A 27,037-nucleotide genomic window follows, 5' to 3' on the forward strand; every position below is an offset into this window, starting at 1 on the left:
ATAGGCATATATGTAAATGCTGAATAATAAACAAGATAGATCAATATTCATGAAGACATACAAAAATATATTTTTATTTGTGTGCTTGAAAGCAAGGGACACAACTTTCACAAGTACCGGTAGCTTGGGGGGTAGCGCAGTCGTCTGGTAATCTGGATGTTCCCGGTTCGATTCCTGCTCCTCCCGGGCAGCGTGTTGAAGTGTCCTTGAGCAAGACACTTAACCCCTAATTGCTCCTAGTTGGCACCTTGTATGGTTGCCTCTGCCGTTGGTGTGTGAATGTGTGAGTTCATGGGTAAAATGTGAGGAACAAATTGTAAAGCGCTTTGGATAAAAGCGCTATGTAAATGCAGCCATTTACCATTTAACAAATTATTTTAAATACATACAGACAGACATACAGACAGCCAGCCGGCCAGCCAGCCACCCACACACAGTCTTTTAGTCAATCAACTCTAGTGTTGAGGTAAATACGAGTAACCAAATACTTTCATATGAACTATACAACTTTGTACACAGATTAGTAGAATCTGCAATGGAAATGTCAACTGTCCTTGTAAAAAACATGGCATGCATAACTTGATACTAATACTCCAAAACTATATACATAATAGTACAAGTCGATACAGCATCCAAGTGGGAATCACAGTAAATAATCATGTCCTGTCAACAACACAGAGCCTAGATGTAACACTGGACTGTCGTCTGTCTCTGACTTTGATGTCTCTATAGCCCAGTCTGGTGGCTGGTCATCAAAACTCCTCCCAGAGTCTCCATCCTCCATTCCCTCCCCGTTGATTGGCTGATCATAGGGAAAGTAGTCAGAGTCAATTGGTCCCGATAAGGCATTAGATGCTCCGCCCTCCTCCTGGTCGGCCAGTTGCTTGGCAACGAATTGAGTCATGAAGAGGGCCTGGATCTGGGTGAGAAAGGGGTTTCCCTCGTCGTCTGGCAGGGGCTCCAGGTACCTGGCCAGAGAGGACAACATCTAGAGTGATGGAGAGATGAGGGGACAGACAGAAAGAGTTTGTTTTGTATTAGATAATAGAGCTGGAGTTGTCCCCAGACTGAAGACATTCTTACTCAACTAATAATCATAGGTTTTGATTGACTAATTGAATAGTCCATTTAATCGACTAACTGTACAAAATCAACAACTATTTCACCCTTAAATCAAGTGTTAAGACAAATACGTTTTTGTATCAAAGACCAATACATATTTTTGTGAAAATAGAGTGGCTCTAATTCCAATTAATGAACTGATACAACATGACAACAACCACCATCAATCATAAACTGACTAAACTAACTAAAACCCCAACCATCTGTCTGCTACTTGACTATGAAGGGACACCCCTACAGGGTAGAGACTAGAGACAACAAGTCCTATTGAATAAGGCACAGTGGAATCAGTACTAAGTCAGCCGTTGGCACTCACCTTCTCCAGACAGGTGAGGTGGGATTCCCTTCGGTAGAACCTGTCCATCTGCACACCCCTGCCCAGAGCAGAGAAAGACACCAGGTTAAATGCGGAACACCAGGGTCAAACTCCAGCAGCCGGAGAACTAACGGCAGCAGAACTTGAGAACAGCATGTACTAGGAATATCTGATCACGGAGTGTGTCTGACTCCCACCTAAACTGCAGACTACAACGTATAACGTATGACATATCACGCCAGTTAGGGTACCTTATGTATACTGCACTGTGTATAATGTATACTTTATTTACTCATAGTATATATTTAGATTCTAGTGTTTGTTGTAACCATATTTATTGTAATGTACTATAATATAACTGATAGGGCATAGACCCTCATATGCACATTTGATCACACTGCCTACTTGCTCAGATGCGTATATTCAGAGTTAATTATATTGTTTATGTATGTATATTCCCTCCCCCCTCCCGCTATGATGCCTGAATTTCCCCAAGGGGATCAATAAAGGAATATCTTATATTATCTCATGCTAAGGACACTCCCACATAGTATGCATACACAACAGAGCCCATCCTGTTGTTGTACACGATTTAGAACGAAGCCACGTAAAACAATGTTGAAATATCCAATGTAATGCGTTTTCTCATTATGCTAACTTTTTATATTATCATCCATTATTTCCGCCCCGGAGGGACCTCCAGGGATGCTCACAAGGAACCTACATTAAGTCTGTTATACACAGGCTGACCGTGTCAGGGTGAACACTCCACAAGAGAACACATGAGATGTCCAAATAAACAAACAAATAAATAAATCACATGCAATGTGCATCGATCATAGGGCGTGTGTCCACACAAGGTTTGCCAAGGAACACTTCAGGCAGTGGCACACACACATGCACATTTCCCCAAGGGAATCAATAAAGGAATGTCTTATCTTATCTCTTCTTATACACACACACATCTGGTAACTTCTGCACCACTGAGTTGGAACTGTTACTCTTGCACACAACTGTAACGTATGGTAGTTGTTGTATATGTACATTACAACCTCTAGCTCTGCACATCTGTACATATAACTTATTAACATGTATATTTCTTTCTTTTTTTAACCTTTTATACTTTATATCTGTATCTCTTCTTTTAACCCTTGCCGTGCTGTACTGTGCTGTACTGTTGGGCACAATAAAGTTATTAGTATCTTAAGTTAAGAAGTTACGGTCTTCCTCACCCAGGTGTCTGGGAGTACTTGTTGATGATCCACTGGGCTCTCCTCATCAGCTGATCCCAGACAGGAATGTCCTGGGAGGACAGGAAGTCAAACCTGTAGGGCAGCTCTGGGGAGAGAGAAGAAGAACCACAGCTACAGGAAAGGCTAGAATATGAAACTATTATGAAGTGGGGAAAAATGACAAAGCTAAATTGTTTTAAATATTTATTTTTAACCATATTTAATGGTAAAGGCTAAAGGCTCAATCATAGTCCAGACATACCATACACAGACTGGACTCCGCTGGGGTCTGCCTGGACTAAAATGATGCAACAGCAGATCTCTGCATAGGTTTACAAAGGCATCTCCACGCCCCACTGAATATGTCTGTCTGCGTTTATCAAAGGAGATTGATTCAGATTCAGATTCAGATTCAGACAACTTTATTGGTCCCCGTGGGGCAATTCATATTTGCAGCTTCACCACAAGCAACAAAGACAGACAAACAAACAACAAAACATCTCAACGACAGCACGGAAAATAAAAAGAGAAACACTCCATGTGATACAATCCAGCAATTGTATGATGGACCAAAGAGCTGGTATGCCTGGACTATGAAAGGCAACGACTGTGGACTGTTCCGTCCTCATAGTGTATGTTCCCTGTACTCCTAGATGATGTGAAAGAGCCCTTAGGTGTGTGTGTGTGTGTGTGTGTGTGTGTGTGTGTGTGTGTGTGTGTGTGTGTGTGTGTGTGTGTGTGTGTGTGTGTGAGAGTGAGAGAGAGAGAAACACGTACTCTGTGGCCCTGAAGGTTCTTGGTTTTCTCTCACCAACAGGCAGGTGGTCTGGGAGTGGGGAGAGGGGTTGGCTGGGTCATACGGACTCACTATCATCCCTATGAAGGGGGCTCCGCCACGGGAGAAGTAACTCTGCAAACAAGAGGACACACACTCAGAACACACACTCAGAACACACACTCAGAACACACACACTCAGGACACACACACACTACACTCAGAACACACACTCAGGACACACACACTACACTCAGGACACACACTCAGGACACACACACTACACTCAGGACACTACACTCAGGACACACACTCAGAACACACACTCAGGACACACACATCAGAACACACACAGGACACTAGGGCTGACCTTCGATATTTTTTTGGAATTCGAAGCTTCGGGACCGAGATACGATTTTAATTCGAAGCTTCGAAAAAAAGAAAAAAAAATTAATAAAAAAAAATGTATTAACCCTTTTCTCGCCAATGACGTGTTACCACGTCATTCCTCGCCATGCGTAATCTGCCAATGACGTTTTACAGCGTCTTTGAGATCAATATTTCAAATTTCTGTCATGGTATTCATATTTCAAAACTTCATTTTTTAGCGTTTATCGCTTTTTCTGGTCAAGCATGACCGACAGAAACAGGTTGAATGGGATATAGATCAGGGGAAGACACTGAGAAAATACGGCGAGTCCGGGAGTCGAACTCGTGTACCCCAGATCCGTGACGAGCACGGTTGTCCCCGACGTCGAAATAGCGCCGAGATACGCGGTGAGCTACGGGAGCTCCCCCATGGTATTCATATTTCACCCACGGATCCTTGACTGGTGCTGTAGGACTCCGCTCAACTCTCCAACGCTTCAATACCGCCACCTGGTGGCCGATCGGCGAGTTGCAACCGGATGTTGATAATTGTGACGCCGGTGTGTCTCCCTATTCCCTCCGGCCACTCGCTATCGCTCGCGGGACTCCATCTTGACACACTGGATAGCGATCCGTTAGGGCTGGGCGATAAAACGATAACGATAATCATCACGATAAATTATTTCCTCAAAATAAACATGAAACGTGGTCGCAAAGTTTCGATATATCGATTTTCCAAGCTTGGACCAAACAGTGTTCCATTCTATGCATATGATCCAGTGGCGGTAGGTTGCCCCCTGGTGGAATATAATAATCTATGCATGGGGCCGTGTGTACTGCGTAGAAGAAGGTGCGCGGACTGATGACGACATCAACTCGAGACAAGACATTCAGTTTTGGTGGTTTGAAAATAATCACGCGGCATAATCACAAGGAAGAAACATTCATTCAGACTGTGTTGGATATAACCAAATGGATTTATATGGATTATGGACTTGGACACATTCATGGAGAATTCAAGCCGGGACCACAACGCTTCTCAAAGGGTTGGCTCGCTCGACACGCAACGGCTCCAACTCGTCTCGTAGTGACGGCTTCGTTCTACCGCATCAAAACAAGTTAGTCTATTAATAGCCCGTCGCGCCGGGCATAAGAAGTTAATTAAACTTGACAGAAATGTATATCGACGATAATTATCGATATCGAGTTATATGAAAATAATTGTATTATTTTATCACGATAATGTTTTTGGCCATATCGCCCAGCCCTACGATCCGTTGCCATAACTCAATAAACAACATTATTTGGACGTATATAGTATTATACAACCTGGAAATGGATCGCATAGATCAACATCCCATAATAGCAATCTTTTTGCTCCACGCTCATCACCCAACGCTACGAGGAGACTGGGGTGAGTTTCAGCTTGTTTGTTCAGTTTGTTTACCATTTTCGATACAAACTGCTCTGATCTATATATCACCCATACTACATGAATGATTTAACGTCGGCCACGGACTTATAAACGACCCCCCCCCCCCCCCCCCCCCCCCCCCCTCCGGTCAACCGTGCATGATGAGTCATAACGTCTGGGACCTTGTACAGTTGAAATTTTTAATCTGGCGTCAATCGGTATCAAACTGATCAAACTGATCTAATATATGCATTTATGGCTATAACTCACGTTCTATGAAATACTGCAGAAAACGATAAAAACATATTTATACTCTAGACCGTATTTTTGTATGAATGAAAAAGTAAAACGTTCCTACATCCTGAACAATAGCTAATCGATGTTGAATGGGCCATAGTAATGTCAATTTAGCAATACAATTTAAAAAGTTATAGCCCAGCGTCTCCAGCATTGGTGGTGAGTGCCTTGCCCACTGCACCACCTAGCCGCTATTTTTATTTATTTATTTTTTTACATAATCTAATTTTATTTTCATATTCGAATCCCATGCCCATCGAACGAAGCTTCGAAGCTTCGAAGTATTTAAGACAGCCCTACAGGACACACACTCAGAACACACACTCAGAACACACATACACTACACTCAGAACACACATAGACTGAGTTGTGCTTGCTAGCGAATATCACAGGCCGTGGAAAATGTCATGCAAATCCCCAATGTACTTACGAGTTGGCTCGTATTTGCACAAACTTGCAACATGCATTCATTCATTTCCTATCTCCATCTCTAGATAAAATGTATCACATCCTTCTGATGAATTTTCATCAAATGCGTTGCCATGGAAACAGCCACCTGCGCTGCTTCCCAGCATGAAAATAAAACGCAAGAAGAAGAACACGTGTTGTGATGCCCAGAGATGGACCCCATCGTTTCCCAAGAGGCAACTAACTCAGCATGGGGGGGGGGGGGGACTGACCTGGAACTGGTCCTGTGTGTGTATGTCCCGTAGTGATGGGCTGGGCTGGAAGGTGGGGTGTGAGTGGTACCAGCCCACCACGCTGAGGCCCAGGCTGGACAGCAGCTCACAGGCCTGGTTCTGAGATACCGGGTCCATCTCGCACTGGAGACCTGTGCTCACACTGTTACACGGCTCCGCTGCACTGATCTGCACACACACACGCACACACACACAGTTCAATAAATAACAGCTCACTTAAGTAAGTCACTACTAGGTGAGTTCATGTCGATGGAATATCTTGCCATTGAACTCAAAACAGAATCAACCATTATCGTCACAATTTACCGCCCGCCTAGACACTCACCAATATTTATACAGGAACTCTCTGAACTGATTTCACTATGTGTTACCGGATACGATAAGGTGATCCTAAATGGAGACTTGAACATCCATTTTAATAAGAAAACAGACTCCAAAACTATAGAGCTCAGAAATCTGCTGGATAGCTTTGATCTAACACAGCATATAACAAATGCAACTCACAGGCTTGGAAATATATTAGACTTAGTCATAACAACAACTGGGCATAAAAGCATAAAAAATCTCTCAATAACTGAACTACCGGTACCTCTCTCCGACCATCACTGTATATTTTTTGACACCCAAATAACCCTTACTAAAACGAAAAAATAAATCACAGTTCAAAAGAGGCTCCTAAACGACAAGGCTGAATCAAAGTTCATTAATCTTATCAGACTACATGAACCACACAATCATGACAGCTCTTTAAATGAAATGGTAGAACATCTCAACGATGCACTGTCATCTGTATTAAATTATGTCGCCCCACTAAAAACGAAAAAGAAGAAAACCAGAGCCTCGCCCTAGTTGAACTATAATGCAGTCAACAAAGAAAAAAGGAAATGTTGTGCAGCGGAGCGAAAATGGAGAAAAACAAATACCACCATCTGCTGTGATATATACAAAGATGCTTTAACTGCTTATAATAAAACCATCCGCTTAGCAAGGAAAGACTACTTCTCTAAGATCATTACAGAAAACGCTGGAAACTCCAGAATCCTTTTTTCCACTATTAATCTACTACTCAACACTGCCCCTACACCTCCTCAGTCATCAACGGTTAAGTGTGAAGAACTTGCACTATTCTTTAACAACAAAATAACCTTGATCAGGGCCAGCATTACTCATGATGGAAATAAAGCTGATTACAGCAAACCGCGCAATGTAACCATGAGAAGATTCACATGCATCACATTAGATGTACTCTCCAAAACTGTCTCAGAATGTAACTCCTCCACCTCAGACATTAGCTTTCTTCAAACGGGTGTTTAATAGTATTTCAAGCCCTGTGCTAGATATCATAAACACTTCCCTTAGAACTGGTATTTTTCCCAGATGCCTTTAAAACAGCAGTTGTCCAATATCCAACCTACCATTCATTAGTAAAGTACTTGAAAAGATAGTTTCAGTTCAAATTAATTCCTTTCTTGAAGAAAACAACATCTTAGAAGAATTTCAATCAGGATTCAGAAAATATCATAGCACTGAAACTGCCCTCACCAAAATAATCAGTGACCTCAGGCTAAACTCTGACGAGAATAAGATCTCCATCCTTATCCTGCTAGACCTTGTCGGTTTCTCAGAACATGTGCTAAACTGGTTTAAAACATACATCAGAGGGAGGAAATTCTATGTTAAACTGTCTGAGATATATGACAACAACTATGGAGTTGCACAAGGGAGTTGCTTAGGTCCTTTACTCTTCCCCCTTTACATGTTACCGCTGGGTGATATCATCAGAGAACATAATGTAGGTTTCCATAGCTATGCGGATGATACACAACTGTACATATCTGCTGAACCAAATGATACAGCGATTAACTCCATTACAGACTGCTTACTGGCAATAAATAAATGGATGAGTAAGAACTTCCTGAAACTAAACGAGAACAAAACTGAAATTCTAATTATCGGCCCCAAAACAAAAAAAGAAACGTTAATAAAGAACCTGGGAGGACTAACCCCTTGGATCAAATCTGAGGTCACTAGTCTCGGGGTTATCATAGATTCAGAACTGAACTTCAATTCTCATATTAACAAAGTGACGAAAACATCGTTCTTCCATCTCAGAAATATAGCAAAAGTACGACCATTTATTAATCAAAAGTATGCTGAGAAGCTAATTCATGCATTCATATCTAGCCGGTTAGACTACTGTAATGCACTTTTCACAGGTCTCCCTAAGAAAACCACAGAGAGGCTTCAGCTAATCCAAAACTCTGCAGCCCGACTGCTAACTAGAACCAAAAGGAGAGAGCACATTAGTCCAGTCTTAGCTGCTTTACACTGGCTTCCTGTCACATTTAGAATTTACTTTAAGGTCCTTCTCCTTACATACAAAGCTCTAAATGGACAGGGACCTAGCTACATCTCCAACACTAATAAATTACAGGCCAGCAAGAACACTGCGGTCATCAGCTGCTGGACTACTAGAGACTCCCAGAAACAGTCAAAAGAGGATCGGTAATGCAGCATTTGATCAACTATGCCCCAAAACTATGGAACAAACTACCCCAAAACATCAGGGAAGCCAACTCACTAGACATCTTCAAAAGACAGCTTAAAAGCTACTTCTTTGCTCAGGCATTTAAATGACAATTCCTATCAAATTCATGTGTCGGTTCTATGCACTGCTCTGTTGTAATTCAAGATTTTACTATTTTATCACACTTTTTTACTTCTTACTGATGCACTGCTCTGTTGTATGTTAAATACCCTGTTGTATGTCCGTTCTATTTTATAATTTTTAGACTATTTTTAAACCGAATCATTTTAAACAATTTTTATTATTTGTATTACTTTATTTTTTATTTTTTCACTTTTTCTCCTTATTTTTCTCCCATCCCAATTTCGCCTCGCCAATTCTCCCTTTAATTCTCCCCTCCCCTGTCTCGAACATTGCTAGACTATGCCTCCCACTGGTCGGCTGCAGTGAGGACCAAGCCTTGCATCACATGTCCACTCCGGTACACGAGGAGGCAGCTGTCGCATCTTTTCACCTGAACAGCGCAATCTCTCAGTGGCGAGGAGTAACGTGTGGGAGGCTCACGCTGCCCCCGATACTTCCTGATTCTGCTGTACAGGCGCACCAACCGACCTGTAGGAGTCGCTGTCCACAACGTCCAATCCCCACCCACCGGCTTTGCCACCATCTAATAGTATGAACGACCAGCCAAGCCGGTAGCAACGCCGAGAACTGGGCTTGATACCAGCCTCTCCTGCGTTAGTGGCGAGCGCCTTGCCCACTGCGCCACTTAGCCGCCTCTATTATTTGTATTACTGAATGAAACTGTAAACAGAGAACCTATTGGGATGCTAGATCCTAATGTGAAACACTGTGATTTACCTTACCTTGCTACCTCTCTATCTTTTTTATGTTCGCTTCAGGGCTTCAGTGAGAGCATTTCACTCGCATTTGCCCCTTAAAATAGATTTGTGCGAACAGGACAAATCTTTTTTTTTATCCACTTTTTCTCCCATTTTTCTATTTTTCTCCCATCCCAATTTTCATATCGTCCAATTCAACCCTCCCCTGTCCTCGAACGTTGTTTCTTGCCTCCCACAAGCCGGCTGCAATGTGGACTAAGTCATACATAGCACGAGTCCCCTCCAATACTCGAGGTAACAGCCGTCGCATCTTTTCACCTGCGCGGCTCGATCTTTCAGCGTCGGGGGTCTGGGCTTTGGAGGGGCCCCGCCCCCGTCGCTTCTTGATTCTACTGCGCAGGCGCACCAACCGACTTGTAGGAGTCGCTGTCCACAACGCCCGATCCCCACCCTTCAGTTTCCCTCCCCGTAATACGGCCAATGTGTATTACTGTGGACGACCAGCTAAACTGAAAGCAATGTGGAGAGCGGGGCTCGAACAGGAGGCATCCTACGAACAGGACAACTCTTTTAGGAGCACGGTGTGCGAGTAATGGTTTTGGGTAGTGGGCGTGTCAAAGTGCAATTGTCATTTCATAATATACACAGAGCAGTGCGGACCTTCAATTTTAGAAGCTACAGGTATGACATCTAACTATTCAGCCCTGCGTTTGACAGCTCTGTGACAACTTATCTCACGAGTCACGCTGTTTTTATGTAAGGAAAACTCTGTGAGCAATGGTCAAACGCACCTCGTCACAGTAAAAATCTCTCTCTCTCTCTCTCTCTCTCTCTCCTATTTCATTCAAAAGGAAGATATTGATGGACATTAGCTATAGTATATAGCTCAGCAGCTGTAACAATCATTTGATTATTTACGTTTCAACAGTGTCAAAATATTAATTTAAATTATAATGAATTAAAGAATTGTATAAAGAACTTTCCATGTCTGTCATCTAATAATATATTCCATTACCTTTCCTATCTGTATCGAAGTCAAAATGTTAGTATCGTGACAACACTACAACATACAAAAGCAGCTGGACAACCTATATCCTTTGTCTAGTAGGCATGGACCAATGTGTGATTTTGGTGATGCTATTGCACAGATGTTTGTCCCTTAGTATGCACACACACGCACAGTATAATATGCATGTAATAAATAGTTTGTTAATAAACTCTGGTACGTTTTTCACTGCACTCCTAAATTTCTTTGTGTGCTCCTAAATTTCTTTGTGTGCTCCTACATTTTTTCATTTAGGAGCACATGTGCTCCTTGGGAAAAAGGTTAGCGTAGAGCCCTGCGCTTATGCCTGTATTTTTTACTGTTGTAAAGCACTTTGAACTGCAACTTCTGTATGAAAAGTGCTATACAAATAAAGTTATTATTATTATTATTATTATTATTATTATTATTATTATTACAGCATCAATCAAATCTGTATCCTCTACATCAGGGGTCAGGAACCTTTTTGACTGGGAGAGCCATAAAAGCCAAATATTTCTAAATATATTTCATTGAGAGCCATATAGTATTTTTAACATATAATAAATTAAATATGTCTTACTTTTAATGCGACTTCTGGTGCTGCATGGTTTTGCTGATGGCCTTGTAATCTGGTTCATACGTGGTGAGGTTGAGCTTCATGCAGGCGTTGAGGCTTCCATCAGTTAAACGTGAGCGTAGGTTGGTCTTAATGTTCCTCATATGCGAGAATGACTGCCCACATGCATATGTAGAGCCAAACATGGTCAATACGGCAATACTCACGCTGCATTGTGTGGTATGTCACAGGAAGCTCGTTCCAAGTTTTAAGAATCAGCTGGTCTTCAGGTTGAAGATTTTTTATTTCTGTCCACTTGTGTTCCCACGCCAGCTCTGCTCGCTATATCTTCAGCTACAGATACTATTAGCTGTATCTTCAAAACTAATTTCTGTTTACTTTAAAATGACACAGTATTATTAAGAAATATCAAGTATAAAAAAAAAAAAAAAAAAAAAAAATTTACTCAAAAAATTCTGGGAGCCATATGCTGTCACCAGAAGAGCCATATATGGCTCGCGAGCCATAGGTTCCCGACCCCTGCTCTACATCCACATGGTTGCTTCCCACAGAACCGGTCCCACCTTTAATATGTTGTCTTCCTGGTTGAAGGTTCCCCCCAGCAGGCCGATCACCTCCCCTCTAGACACATGGGCATGCTGAGGACAGAGATACACACCGTTTACCAACAGCAGGGACATCTGGATTATTCCATCTTTATTTCATCTCGATAATCGTTTACAATGGTATTGAGGGTGTATACAATAAATGTAAAAAGAATACAAGAGAAAATAAAATAAAATAAAATGTCAATCAACTAATTAAAAACAACGGCAGACTGTGGTGTAATGGTTGGTGATTAGGGAATTAAACTGGCCAGTGGTTGATATACTGATGTATTGAGTTAGAGTGCATTGTAGGATGTTCCATGTGTCTGGGGCACAGAAGCTACCTGCAGATTCAGGGCATGTCCATGCGTATCTGGATCTTTTGCAAAACTTGATATTTTCAGGCTCAGTTAAAAAAATATCCTTGTCCACACGGCAGCATTAAGCGATAAGCGCCATCTCAAATACCATAGAACAACAGTCTGAGCATGCGTAGGGAGCTGATTTTCATTGGCTGCAAAAAATGAAAAGTAAAATAATGTAGTGACAGAAAATCCAAGGTGTGAAAATATGCCGACAAACATTAAATATCTTTGGAACCGTTTGTGTTAAATATCTGAATCGGGAGATTATCTTCTCTCTGTCAAAATTTTAAGTGTATATCTCCGTCGCACATAGCTGGCTGGCAGTGCACATAGAATAGTGCATAATGCTATTGAGATTCGGCCATCAGACGCTGCTTGCATAACTGAGGCGCTTGTGGAATTCCCTATCCCTGGATAAAAATCGGCTGACAGGCTATTTATGTTCTATGTAGGCTATCTTGTTGCAAAATAACAATAATAGCCTCATTAAAATACTCAGTACTCTGTGTCGTTAATACAGTTGGTTGTTTTCAGCGTTTATGCGTGTATCTGTTATTTAGTTAGGCCTACTGGACATTTTCATTGACATACGTAGATTTTGTGTTTTTGTTTATTTATTAAGTTAATATAAAACCGTGTTTAGAAAATGTTTGACCTTGTACATGCTTTACATTTTTTTAAGTGGCGAGTGACGTTTTCTTCGTTGTTTGCTTATTAATCGCCACATATAAAGCCCACATCATTAGTAGTGGAAGAAAATTAATCTGTCCACGCTGAATTAAACCCTCTACTTTTCTTTTTTATTTATTCATCCATGGTTAACTTACTGGGGGGTCGGAAACTCAAGATTAGCCACCTGCAGATGGCAGGGAGAGGCGGGGTGTGACGTATTTTAATTGATTAAATATTAAACACTGAAACTAGACGTTATTTATTTCCATATTATTATTATTTTTCAAACATACAGTAAGCCACTGCAGAGTGGCTGAAGAGCACTCACTGCTCTTCTGCCATTTCAGCACCAGGTGCTGTCCACCGACGTTATTACCTTCATATTCAGCAAGCGCTAGAACAACAGTCTGAGCATGCGTAGTGAGCTGTGCCTCCATCGTTTATCTAGACTATGCGTTTAACGTGGCTACACGAATCCACTGAAACGGATATTTTGAAAAATCTTCACTTTAAAATGCGTTTTCGAAAACGCAGTTACGTGTGGATGAAAGGCCCAAACGTGGAAGAAAATGTGCCCTTAGATTCAGGTCAGTGCAAACTCTGGGGGCTTGAAGTGTGAGCCAATTACTGGAGTGAGTATGATAAGGTCCAAAGGTCCAGTCTAATAATGAAGTGATATGAGGTGGAAGATCTTTCAGATATAACAGAATAGGACTGAACAATTATGGGGGGGGGGGGGGTCACATTGCAATTATTTTGACAGATACTGCAATTGCAATGATTCACGATATCAGACGGAATGGTAATTCTTGCTTCATCATTTTCCTTTCACTTTTCTTTTTAAAAGAAAAAGTAAAAGGATGATCATGTGATTTAGGGGCGACCATGGCTCAGGAGGTAGAGCGGCCGTCTGGTAATCGGAAGGTTCCCGGTTAGATTCCCACTCCTCCCAGGCAGCGTGTCGATGTGTCCTTGAGCAAGACACTTAACCCCTAATTGCTCCCGATGAGCAGGTTGGCACCTTGCATGGTTGCCTCCGTCGGTGTGTGAATGTGTGAGTGAATGGGTGAACGTGAGGAACAAAATTGTAAAGCGCTTTGGATAAAAGCGCTATATAAATGCACCATTTACCATTTTGGCAGGGGTCTGTACCAAAACAAAACGGCTTCCTTTAGTCTGTGGAACAGGCCAGAGCGTGTCTGCAGCACCGCAATACAAATACAGCAGCCTCCTGCCATTTGGAAATTGTACTAGAAGGCCAGTTTTTTCGTTGTACTGTACTTGTGCTGTATAATGACAATACATTTGAATCTAATCTGATCTAATGTAATCTAGATCTCTCCATACGGGTCAGTGTTCTGGTGTGATACAGTGTGTGACATACCATGTCCATTATGAGGAGAGCCTCTGCACACACTATGACCTGGAAGGGCTCCTTGGTAAGAGAAAGAGGGGGAGTGTTACTCCTTACAAATCTTTATCATTGAATCTCAAGCCCCGCCCTCTTTTCTTGATCCTCCAATCACAACTGTCTATGCACTATCTCACTGGCAACTAACTGACAGGATAGATGGCAGCTCACCTGTCTGTCGTCTCCAAAAGACCGACAGGGAATCAGCTGAAACGGGTCTAAGGATCTGAAAGCAGGAGAGAGGACAAGAGAAAAATATAATGTACATATTTTTTTTAAGACACACTAGCAGGGTACACTCTCATCTCCAGCTTGTTTTTTTTTTTTTTTTATATATCTTTCTTCCCCTCCTTTTTCCCGATTTTTCTCCCATCCCACCCTTCCTGGTTGTTGCGTACTTTCCCCTACTGTTGGTCCGGGAGACCGGAGACTGTCACATGCTTTCCTCCGACGCATGTGCAGCCTGGGGCAGGCCAACCTGGCCGCCTGTTCCTTAATGTCAAGCAAGCAGTGCAAGAATGCGGAAGCATTCTACCGTAGTGGCGTGCGGTAATGCGCCTTTCATTTTCCGCCGCCCAGCGCCCGCGTGCGTGCACCGGCGGCGGCGTGCTCGCTCAGGTGCGTGCGTGCGCCGGCGTGCTCGCGCGAGGTGCCCGCGCATGCGCATGAGATCCCGCCTTGGTTCGACACGAGCGGAGCTCAATATATATAAGTCACCGCCCCTTATTCAGTATCTAGAAATAGCTCAATTGGCAAGAATGCATGGCTGTGGATCCTACGGCTTGTTTGCTGGCGAGTTCGAATCCCATCAAATATTTTTTTTTAACGTGATTTTTTTTTAACGTGTATTCTTTCGCCGGTTAAGGTTAGGCATGGTTAAGGTTAAGGTTAAGGTTAGGCATTGTTTCGGAGTTGGTTAAGGTTAGAACGGTTAAGTTTAGGCGCTGTTAAGGAGCTGGTTAAGGTTAGAGTTTGTCAAAGAGAATGGCAATATTCTTTCTATGGTTAAGGTTAGGCATGGTTAAGGTTAAGGTTAAGGTTAGGCATTGTTTCGGAGTTGGTTAAGGTTAGAACGGTTAAGTTTAGGCGCTGTTAAGGAGCTGGTTAAGGTTAGAGTTTGTCAAAGAGAATGGCAATAGACAGCCTATTTCCGCGCGACAGCTCCCAAAGCGGGCCTGAAAAGAAAGGCGCTTTACCGTAGTGGCGTGCAGTGACGAATGCTTCCGCATTTTTGCACTGCTTGCTTGTCATAAAGCTACACGCAACCTGGCCGCGCAGGTTCTCACCGGGGAGTGTAGCGTGTGGGAGGCCACACTATCTCTCCTCAGATCCAACCCTCGCTGAGCAGGCGCCCCGACCGAACTGTAGGGGTCGCTGTCCACAACGCCCAGGACCCACCCTTCAGCTTCCCACCCCCTGATACAGCCAATTGTATCAGCGTGAGAGGACACTCAGGACAGCCAAGCTGATAGCAACGCCGGGAGCTGGATTCGAACAGGCGAATCCTAGTGTCTCCCGGTGTTGGTGACGAACGTAATCTTCGTGCGCCACCTGCCCCCCCATCTCCAGCTTGTTTATACAAAAAATACATCTATTTTGTAGCTTGTTATGATAACTATGATGATTTTTACATAATGTCAGTGTGTATCTATATACTGTGTATACTACTGAGCACTTACCCTGGTGGCCTGTGTGTATCTATATACTGTATATACTACTGAGCACTTACCCTGGTGGCCTATGTGCATCTATATACTACTGAGCACTTACCCTGGTGGCCTGTGTGTATCTATATACTGTATATACTACTGAGCACTTACCCTGGTGGCCTATGTGCATCTATATACTACTGAGCACTTACCCTGGTGGCCTGTGTGTATCTATATACTGTATATACTACTGAGCACTTACCCTGGTGGCCTGTGTGTATCTATATACTGTATATACTACTGAGCACTTACCCTGGTGGCCTGTGTGCATCTATATACTGTATATACTACTGAGCACTTACCCTGGTGGCCTGTGTGTATCTACCGGTATATACTGTGGGTTTCAGTCAGACACTCACCCTCTATGTCTGGAGATCTTACAGGGTTTAGGCTGTCTCTTCAGTTCCTCCCTTCGCAGGGCTAACTCCTCTGCACTCAGATGCTGGTGATACACACACAGGAAAGAGAGAGATACAGATATTTAACATCATCACATTAGCATTCAATTATACGTATGTGTGTCTATAAGTGAGAGAAAGATATTACAATTTCCATTACAATATTCATTAATACCATGTTGCATACTTGGAGTGTGTGTGTGTGTGTGTGTGTGTGTGTGTGTGTGTGTGTGTGTGTGTGTGTGTGTGTGTGTGTGTGTGTGTGTGTGTGTGTGTGTGTGTGTGTGTGTGTGTGTGTGTGTGTGTGCGCGTGTGTGTGTGCGCGTGTGTGTGTGTGTGTGTCTATATACACACCTCATATGTTTGTCCCTCCAGGTCCTTAGCATTACACCAGTTTCCCCATATGTCCCTCACACGGCGCTTCCTGGTCCTCTGCAACACAAAAGCAACCAATTTAGAACGTAGATCTGCTCCAGCAAGGCCAGATATTAGGTGGTTGGAGATCAGGGCATGGGGGGTTGGAACAGTATAATATTGTGTAGCCATCAGCATCTCTACTGGAGCTAAAGGTCCCACTAATAAGCGGGTCTGAACTGCCTGGGAGGAGCTTAGAAGTGAGCAGGCCACGACGTGATCCGATGCTCGTTTCTTCAACACATGAGAAGCACAGCTGCATGTTTAGCGAACATGTCAGTAATAATTATGGAAAACTCAACTTTTGATGCACGCACCACACACACACAACACATGTGTGTGCTTTGCATGGTTTTGAATGCTCGAATCCCTGACAAGACATGCACACCTCTTTCTATCCATCCAACTAACTTACCGGTATATCAAAGCCCTGCCCTCTTTTATTCATCCTCCAATCACAAGTGTTGCTTGACAAAATGTGTCTGAGGGAAGCAACGTGCTTGAGATATGTCAACTGCATAGTGTTTTCCACAGGCAGGCACCTACCATGCTCTGTAGCCTCTGAGCCAGCTGGTAGTTCCACAGGCAGGCACCTACCATGCTCTGTAGCCTCTGAGCCAGCTGGTAGTTCCACAGGCAGGCACCTACCATGCTCTGTAGCCTCTGAGCCAGCTGGTAGTTCCACAGGCAGGCACCTACCATGCTCTGTAGCCTCTGAGCCAGCTGGTAGTTCCACAGGCAGGCACCTACCATGCGCTGTAGCCTCTGAGCCAGCTGGTGGTAGTTCCACAGGCAGGCACCTACCATGCTCTGTAGTCTCTGAGCCAGCTGGTAGTTCCACAGGCAGGCACCTACCATGCTCTGTAGTCTCTGAGCCAGCTGGTAGTTCCACAGGCAGGCACCTACCATGCTCTGTAGTCTCTGAGCCAGCTGGTGGTAGTTCCCCAGGCAGGCACCTACCATGCTCTGTAGCCTCTGAGCCAGCTGGTAGTTCCACAGGCAGGCACCTACCATGCTCTGTAGCCTCTGAGCCAGCTGGTAGTTCCACAGGCAGGCACCTACCATGCTCTGTAGCCTCTGAGCCAGCTGGTAGTTCCACAGGCAGGCACCTACCATGCGCTGTAGCCTCTGAGCCAGCTGGTGGTAGTTCCACAGGCAGGCACCTACCATGCTCTGTAGCCTCTGAGCCAGCTGGTAGTTCCACAGGCAGGCACCTACCATGCTCTGTAGTCTCTGAGCCAGCTGGTAGTTCCACAGACAGGCACCTACCATGCTCTGTAGCCTCGGAGCCAGCTGGTAGTTCCACAGGCAGGCACCTACCATGCTCTGTAGTCTCTGAGCCAGCTGGTAGGCCTCCAGGGCATCCTTGCCTTCCTTATGCCTGGGACGGTCCATCACACTGGGACGATTATACACCGCCTGCTCTGCATGGGGGAGGGGTAGAGAGAGAAGATATTAGTCAGGGAAAGAGACAAATAAATAAGAGTATAGGTCTTCAGCTCAGTGAAACCAGTTACCACAGTTGAAGTTGATGGCTCCTATGAGTTCCAGGTAAGTGTGCACTCTGCCGATACAGTTGACGTCTCCACAGTTCTTCAGACCTGGACGCACCGACGTCTTGTTCAGGTACTTTGGTTTGCTCTTCAACCTGATGAACAACAACAACCAAGTACCTCAGACCAAGAAACATAGAACTCAGTTTCAGTTCAGTTTTCAGAGGAACAATGTTTTGTAAATTGTATTATCTAAAGATGGGAGTGTTTTGTTCAGTGATAATTAAAGACAGTAGAGGTTGAGTGTACTTATACATCACATTCACACGCCAAGTGATTTGTTTTGACTTATCAACCAACGATTTCAAAGGTGAGCCCCTAATTATCATCTTGGTTGACTGAATGCGGCCACAGGAAGCAGAAGCACTCATTCATTGTAGTTTATTAATAACTATACTATAATATATAAAAAAAAATACCACTTATAGAACAGACATATTGAAGACAACAGGAGCCATCATAGTTACATACTAACTCATAATTAATGTCACAAATGGTTTTAAACCACCATCGTTTTTGTGTTATGAAATACATAGGGATGCATTAGTGGTCTGCTTATTGATTTTACGTTTTTATATCAAAGCAAGATGAGTCAAGTGACTATAGTTACAAAAAGTATTTCTACCCATTATGTAAATAATTTTAATACTTGAATGTATGTTTTTTTTTATGAAATGATGAGGTCATCAGGAGGGATTCAAGGCAGGGCTCAGGGGGACCTCCGTGTGGGTTCTTTAGCTGCAGTGGTTGCGTGAGGCACCAGCATTTATGGTTCCACACAACCTTTCTGCTAATCCCTCCTCCACATGTGCGTGCGTGCGTGTGTGTGTGTGTGTATACCATTGCTCCAGAATGTAGTTCCTGATCTTCAGGTATCTCTCAGGGGTCTTGGATGACCTTCCCTCAAAGAACTCTGAGATAGCTTCTTTTTCTTCCTCAGTGATGGCCTCCGGGTCCATCTCTACTTCCTGGTCAGGGGCCTTAAGCACCTCGTCCTCGTCCTCGTCCTCGTCCTCTTCTGCCATCACTATGGAAACACAAGTGGAAATTATTAAGCTCATCATTTGTAGTCTGGATTGGTTTTTACAATGACTAGCATCTAAAGTGATCCTGCCTACCACAGTGTTTTTGATGTGATTTGAAATCTTTATTTCGAACATGTAAATACAAACTAAATAAAACAAAAAAAATCATTAATCTCTAGCAATACAATTTTTTTTTAAAGAGAACATAACTCAATTTACATGTTCGAAAAAGAGTAGGAAGAAGTATACACGTATTTAATCCTACCCCTTTTCCACTACTCAAAATGAATGTAATTTCTTACTAATTTAAAACATTACAAAACAAATATATATATATATATTTATATACAAATATATGCAAAACATAAAAAAATATATATGTAAAACATGAAGAAAAGAAAAGAAAAATGTAAACACCTGTGAATGTCAAATCCCTTCCTCATCCCTGTACCTCGTGAAAATTATTTCTTTATAACTCAGTTTGAATAGTCTTATATTTGGACTTTGCTTTAGCACAATATTCAGACTGTTCCACAGTATCACTCCACATATGGAAATGCAATGTCTTCTCCTGGTAGTACGTGCACTAAGAACTTTTAAGTTGAGTGTAACCAAGTAAGAGTAAAGTGAGGGAGAGAATGAGGTTGATTTAGCAATGTTGCATATCGAACTGTCAGCAACGGCTTACCTGCTCCATCACTGCAGGCCTCGTCTAGTTGACCCCCTTCCTCTGGGTCCTCAGACGGGGAGCTGAGAGAGGCATGTTGGTGCTGATCAGCCTGCGTCTCGGATTCTGTCCCTGCTGGCCCTGGCTGAGGTTCCTTTGGGAGGTGTGAGGTCACCTCTCCGGCCTCTTCATCCGACCCTCGTAAAGCCACCTCCTCCGGAGACAAGCAGGGGGATATGAGCCGATGACTGTGTGCCGACGGAGCGGAGAGGATGAGCTGGTTCCTTGTGTTTTCCCCCTGGTTCTCCTCTCCCACATTCAGCCCAGACTCTCTCTGGGCGGGCTCCGTCTGCGTGTTGTTCTCCCCTCGGTTGGCGCCGTGACTCTGGGTATCCATCCCTATGTGCTGATCTGATCCGGAGGGCTCGGACTTCAGCCCAGCCTGAGCTTTATCTCCTCCCCGTTCTCCATCATCATCACTCAGGTCGTCGGTGATGTCCACCTCCTGGTCCTCGTCATCAGAGAGCTTCTCTATACGCACAGCGTTGACCAGAGCAGATGGATGGCTAGACTGAGAAGACTGCACCTGCACCACTGGGCCTGTGTGGGGAGCTGAAGCACTCGGTTCGGATTTAGCCTAAAGGAATATATACAGTTCAAGTTCAAGTTTGTTTATTATTTGTCACAATAAAATACAGAATACTTTACGATGAAATGCTTGTTTCTGTATGAGCCCCTGAGAGTGTGCTTCATACAGAAAAAAAATTGTTATTAAGAAGTAGGTAAAAAGTAAGTAAAGGAATGTTCAATATACATAATCAATATACAATACAGAGTAAAATGGGTAACAGTGAGGTACAATGCAGAAATGAGGTACACAACTTAGGGTAAGGTGAAAATGAGAATGTAGTGCAAATCTCTTTAATAATAGATCAATATAATTTAGTGTTAAAGTGTCTAAAGTGAGTAAAGTGGGTGTTAATGTGAGTGTTTGTTTAAAGTGAGTGTGTACATGTGGATGTGTGTGCCGTGAGTGTAGATGATGGGTTGTTACATAGTGTCATTGTCATTGAGCATTGAGCAGGACAAGACCTTATATACCCATCCTGAATGCCGGTCTCCAAATGCTCTCCAAATGCAAAAGTGTGCCCTTGTTTCGGAGGAGTTTGAAAATTAGGATAGATGTTCACAAAAAGTAGAGCAAAAGATTGTCTCACCTTCTGTTTGAAATACTGTCTGGCGAAGCTCTTGACCTGCAGACCTGTACGGCTGCCCACCAGCCTGGCAATCTTAGTCCACCTCCGACCAAACTGTGTCTGCAGAGATGGACACAACTTACATACCTAAACTGTATCTGCCCTTGGAGCTTTTTACTGTAAGAACATACTGTATAACAACATGCAGTATAACAACAATACAGACTAGGGCTGGGCAATCAATTGTGTTTTTGGCTTCCCAGCGATCATGAAATTAAGATAATCGAAAAATAAAACGATTATTGTGCCACATGCCGTGTTGCTCTTATTTTCTCTCAGTTTCAAACAGTAGTTTCTGCTCATGTTGAGACGGAGGGGGAGGCAGCCACTTTCTCGACTTTCTCCAGTTATTTTTAAATGTCATTGGTAACTTGTGGAAGATGACAGAAAGGCAGCCTTTGGTGAGGAAGAAATGTCAAATAAATGGGTCGTTGTCATATGATGTTCTCAAAATCAATGAGTAATCGTGTTGTTTAATGATCGTGATTTCAAAATCAATAAAAAATGTTATCAGGTGTGGCAGGTCGGGGTGTGCAGTGTGTAAGGGATGTGAGGAGTCAAGTAGTAGAAAGAAGCGTTTGCACGCTACACAAAAAAAGCTTTCAGTATTATTTGATCAATTGAAAGAAAGTGTTTGCGGTGCGGGCCCATCTGATATTGGGACTATAGACACGCCACTACCTCAACCCTAAACTTAACCACCCGTTGCTGTTTTTTTGTCATTCCCATCTGATATTGTGGAGGGCTGCCACACAGAAATCCATGTGTATGAAACGTAGGGTAGAATCTAAAGGTATATTCACTACATTTCCAGAATGTGAGGGTCTTTGTGGTAAGACTATGTAAGGAGAGGAGAGCGGCTCACCAGTCCTTCCTCAAACAGCTCCTTCTCCTGCTGGGACCAACGAGAAGAGCCTGCAGTCGTGGGCTTAGCTGGGGACCTGGAGGAAAAACAGACAGGAGGAGGTGGTTCTAACATTAATGCCAACAGAGATCACACAGGAGGTACTCTGCTGGCATTAAGGTACTGAACAGACTTACTTCTTAACTGTGGACTTGGAGTTGGAGTCACTGCTCCAAACATTCCTGGGCATCTCCCTGCCCGTCAGATAATATCTAAGAACATAATTTAGGAGGCCCAACAAATCAGAAGCATCACAAAAGCATGACTGGAAATAAGGCAACGTTTAGGACTATTTATGTCTAGACTTCGGCCAGGGGAAAGGGTGTTATGTGAAGACGCCATTACAGATGCAGAAGCATTGACACCGGTAACGTTGAACCGTCCCACTACATGCCAGCTGGACCCGATACCCTCCCCACTCCTCCAGTCCATAGCACCAGACATCCTCCCATTCCTAACTGCAACCATCAGCTCCTCCCTCAACTCTGGGGTGGTTCCCACCTCCCTAAAACAAGCCAGTCACACCGCTCATAAAAAAGCAACCGTCATAGAAAACTATCGTCCTGTCTCTCTTCTCTCCTTCCTTTCTAAATCACTTGAATGTGCTGTATCCAACCAACTCACTGATTATCTCTTACAGAATGACCTCCTAGACCTAGACCCTAATCAGTAAGGTTTCTGGACTGGTCACTCCACAGTAGGGCTGCACGATTCGTGCTAAAATGTGAATCCCGATTTTTCTCTCTAAGAATTGAGATCACGATTCTCTCACAACGTTCTTATGTTTTCAATAAAATAATTGATTGCACTCTTTCTTAAACAGACAACATAAAATATATCAAAGTGCTTGACTTAAACTTAAACATAACATATGAAAGTGCTTGACTTGGGGTGCTCCAGTAGCACACCATGTACCGCGCTGCGTCGCGGAATACCGTGCTGCGTCACGGACCTGGTTGACTCCGAGTTCGATTCCCGGACTCGCCGTCATTTGCCGAATGTCTTCCCCTGCTCTCTCTCCCGTTTCACCCTACATCTGTCGGTCATACTTGACCAGAAAAGCGATAAACGCTAAAAAATGAAGTTTAAAAAAAAAAAAAAAACTTAAAGTTTAACTTAAACTTAAACTTAAAAGTCGCATAGGTCTATGAATCGAGATTGCGATTATTTTTTTCGATTATCATGCAGCCCTACTCCACAGGCGGCCCTCATAGCAGTCACAGAAGCTCTTCACTTAGCAAGAGCGAAAGGCCTCTCCTCTGTCCTGATTCTCCTCCTTCTTCTTCTTCCTTTCCATCACAGTGGATAATGTAGCCGTGGTTTCGTCCCCAACCGCCAAGAACCTAGGTGTGGTCCTTGACGACTGACTGAACTTCTCCACTCACATCGCCGCAACAACTAGAACCTGCAGATTCCTCCTGAGCAACGTCAGAAGGATCCGCTCCCTTCCTGACAAAAGAAGCCACCCAACTCCTTGTGCAATCAACAGTCATATCTTGCCTCGACTACTGTCTGCAATGCACTGCAAGCTGGTCTACTGACCACCGCCACCAAGCCACTTCAACTCATTCAGAACGCAGAGGCACGCGGCACGCCTGATCTCCAACCTACGAAAAGTCAGCCCATGTTACCCCACTTCTTAGAGAGCTTCACTGGCTCCCCATCACTGCACTAATCTGCTTCAAGGTGGTCCTTGACCTGGCATATTGCACAGCAAAGGGAATGGCTCCCGACTACCTCCGGTCAATGGCCTATAACTACACACCCTTAAGACCTCTTCAAAGAGAAGCAGGCTATTCTTGATCCTTGCTCCACAATGGTGAAATGAAATTCCCACCACAGTTAGGACAGCCAAAACCCGACCAATATTTCGCTGTAGACAAAAAACACACTTCTTCAATCAATATCTTAAAAGAAGGAGAGAGAATAGAAAAAACCTAACATTCTTACTGTCTTTTACCATCATGCACTTTTCCACTAAATAATCTTCCTTGCCTATATTACTACCTACTTTACTAACACATGTCTTCACTATTAGTACTACACTCTTAGTTAGTTAGTTAGTTAGTTAGTTAGTTAGTTAGTTAGTTAGTTAGTTAGTTAGTTAGTTAGTTAGTTAGTTAGTTCGTTAGTTAGTTAGTTAGTAATAATTAGTAATATAGCACCCAAGTTTCAACACTGTTTGATGCACATTGTTACTCAGTTGAACCCTTCCTGCTGACTTGTTGTACAGAACTTGTAAGTCGCTTTGGATAAAGCATTCAGCTAAATGACACAATGTAAAATGTAGTCAGAGTGGTCAAGGATACTGTTCCTCCAGCAGCATGCTTTCAATCACCTGTCTGTTCTCTTCGCTGATGGAGCTGTCCATCTCCCATGGCTATGGAGAGAAAGACACAGAGTCAAGAAAAGACAGCCAAACGTCATTACAAATGTAGCAAATTATGGGTATGTTTTACCATCACTTTAACATACCAGTATCCCAGTGTTGGTCTTCCATGCAGACTGCAAGAACTGCTCCTCCTGGAGTAATCCGCCTCCTTCAAAGTCACTGGAATGAATAGGAAAAGTCGAATGAATCCCTCCGCGTTACTACAGTCAAGTCAAGCTACGCACATTACGAGTGAATAACAAGTACAGTAACATTAGACTGCAGACACTAGTAATGTCCAAAACAGATAAGACAGCGAAACCATTGCATTTCGCCCAAAGAGTCCAGGTCCGTTAGATCCAGAACGGAGCTAACGGAGTCTCTACGTCGGCGTCAAATAAGACCAACTGACAGTGTGACTATGGTCTCGAAAAACCAAAATAAACGACCTTACCCAGGGTTAATATCACATTCATCTCCCTCAATATCAACATCAACTTCGTCAGCCATGTTAGGTAGAACAAAATGTAAACAACGGGCCAAGAGAGCCCAATGAAAACACAGAATTACCCAGACAGCGACGGCCCGTGGTGGGAGTATCGTTTAGTCAAAGAACGTTTAAAAAAAAAAGCAATGCCACATTACCGCCAAAAGAGGGCGCCATTGCCACACCTCTCAGAGCTCATCGAAGCAGTGATGGTCATTTATCATCTTTCACAAGGCTGTGGATGTAAGCCACATCTACAGCGTCCTCCCTGATTCCATTACTCTAGTCTAAATTAACTAATGTGTGTTTACTCCTGAGGTTTCTAAAAGCTGTCTATGGAACATCGTTTAGCCTATACTTTTCGTGTTAATGTGTCAAATTCGTTTTTCTTGCCCCTGGGCAGTGGGGCTGCAGAAGATGCACTAAATATATGCAGAGATGGAAGCACTTAGACTAATAATTGTGCTGTCACCTGCTAATGTCATTGGATTGATTGACCCAAGCCGAAGCAAATCATCTCAAGACAGCTCTGGGGTAGGCTAGGCCCAGACATGCTCTTGTCACAGCCACAGGGCAGATGGAAAAGCCCATTCTGCATAGACAAAACACTTGTCTGATGCAATCATAGGGGGCCTTAGCTATATTTCACCCACTTGCTTGCAGGGCCCCTGATTGATGAAGCAAATGAGCACACTGTGCCAATGTGGATGACTGATGTGCAGTGAAAAACGCTTGAAAGGGCACATCACCAACACAGAAAGATGTTTACTGATAGTCTTTCACCTTGAAGAAACCTTGTGATCAAATTGTTTTACCTTGCTCCTGACATACAACAAGTCATGTACATCTCGGGATCATCCCTATGTTCCCCGGGTCCTATGTTCCCCGGGTTTAAGGACCCCTATGATTGCATCAGATACATCGTGTAGTGTATCTTGTAGACCAGGCCCATTGCAAGTTGCTGTACTCTGTCGTCTACTCTAAGCCATCCTAGGTTGTCAAAGTGGGCAGGGGTGAGGTGGGTTCTAGGAGTAAGGTCAAGCAGTAGTCTGACCAGTTTGTTTTGAGATGTTTGTAATTTAGTTTTTAGCGCCTTTGAGGTGCTTTGGTACCATGAGGTGCAAGCATAGTCGTAGTACCCTTGAATGAGTCTTCAGGGTATTCTTGTTTACCAGAGAGGAGATCCGGTACAAGAATCTTGTTCGTTGGTTGACTTCTTTTATTACATTGTTTGCCATTTTGTCACAGGAAAGATTTGCCTTTAGGATGGACCCCAGGTATGTAATTTCATCAAGTCAAGTCAAGAGTCAAGTTTTATTTGTCACGGCATACAGTGAAATGCGGGTGGTCATGCCCGCATTTTTCCTTGACAATATTGTCACCCACTGTAGCAGAGAAGCCCACTTATGTCCAAGGCCCACTTAGGCCCACTTTACATTATCCTGTAAATGTACATGCAAGGGGGGATAATATACGATAAGGGCCCCATATTTGATCTTGAAACAGGCCCCCTGAAGCTTAAGGCTTAAGGCTGCCTATGGATGCCACACCTGTATTCCAATGTGGTGTTTTGCAGTAAATTTTTCCAGATTGTTATTGGCAATGAACTTGAACATGATGCTCAGAGTTAAGTTACAACATTCACAATTCATACCAATACCACGCTGTAGTCTTTCATACATGACTCCTATTTCTAACTGCTGCAGATATAATGAATGAATGAATCTTTATTTCGAACATGATTTAAAAAAAACAAAGAATAAAAAAGACAATAAAAAATATACATATCACTGTTCGAAAAGGAGTAGGAAGAAGCCTAAGCTTATCATGTGCTACCCCTATCCGCCAGTTCCAAGTGGGAACATTAATTAATACTTAAATTATATAATGGAGAATTTCCACATTACCAATAATTCTTCATCAAAACATTGAAAACAGCATACAATAAATAATATCAGTATCCATAATGTAGTACAAACGAAAAAAGCTTAGAATACAGAAGATTGACAATAGTCACCT

At 43.3% G+C, this 27,037-nt stretch overlaps 1 protein-coding gene across 1 annotated transcript; it reads right to left on the reverse strand.

Annotated features, from left to right (window-relative positions):
- Positions 1-122: 122 nt before the first annotated feature.
- On the reverse strand, positions 123-25,050 carry mysm1 (Myb-like, SWIRM and MPN domains 1). The gene is made up of 20 exons (XM_084309310.1): positions 24,986-25,050; positions 24,636-24,711; positions 24,470-24,540; positions 22,298-22,372; positions 22,122-22,197; positions 21,218-21,316; positions 20,022-20,637; positions 19,149-19,335; positions 18,273-18,403; positions 18,076-18,179; positions 16,696-16,773; positions 16,303-16,385; positions 14,406-14,460; positions 14,208-14,258; positions 11,763-11,837; positions 6,206-6,394; positions 3,448-3,580; positions 2,671-2,776; positions 1,439-1,496; positions 123-988 (listed from the first exon to the last, which is right to left on the reverse strand). Exons 1-20 carry the CDS (start codon positions 25,039-25,041, stop codon positions 644-646), a joined length of 2,664 nt encoding a protein of 887 aa, XP_084165436.1. The 5' UTR covers positions 25,042-25,050; the 3' UTR covers positions 123-643.
- Positions 25,051-27,037: the final 1,987 nt, after the last annotated feature.

This window comes from Notolepis coatsorum, assembly GCF_963971535.1.
Source record: "Notolepis coatsorum genome assembly, chromosome: 2".
NCBI lineage: Eukaryota > Metazoa > Chordata > Actinopteri > Aulopiformes > Paralepididae > Notolepis > Notolepis coatsorum.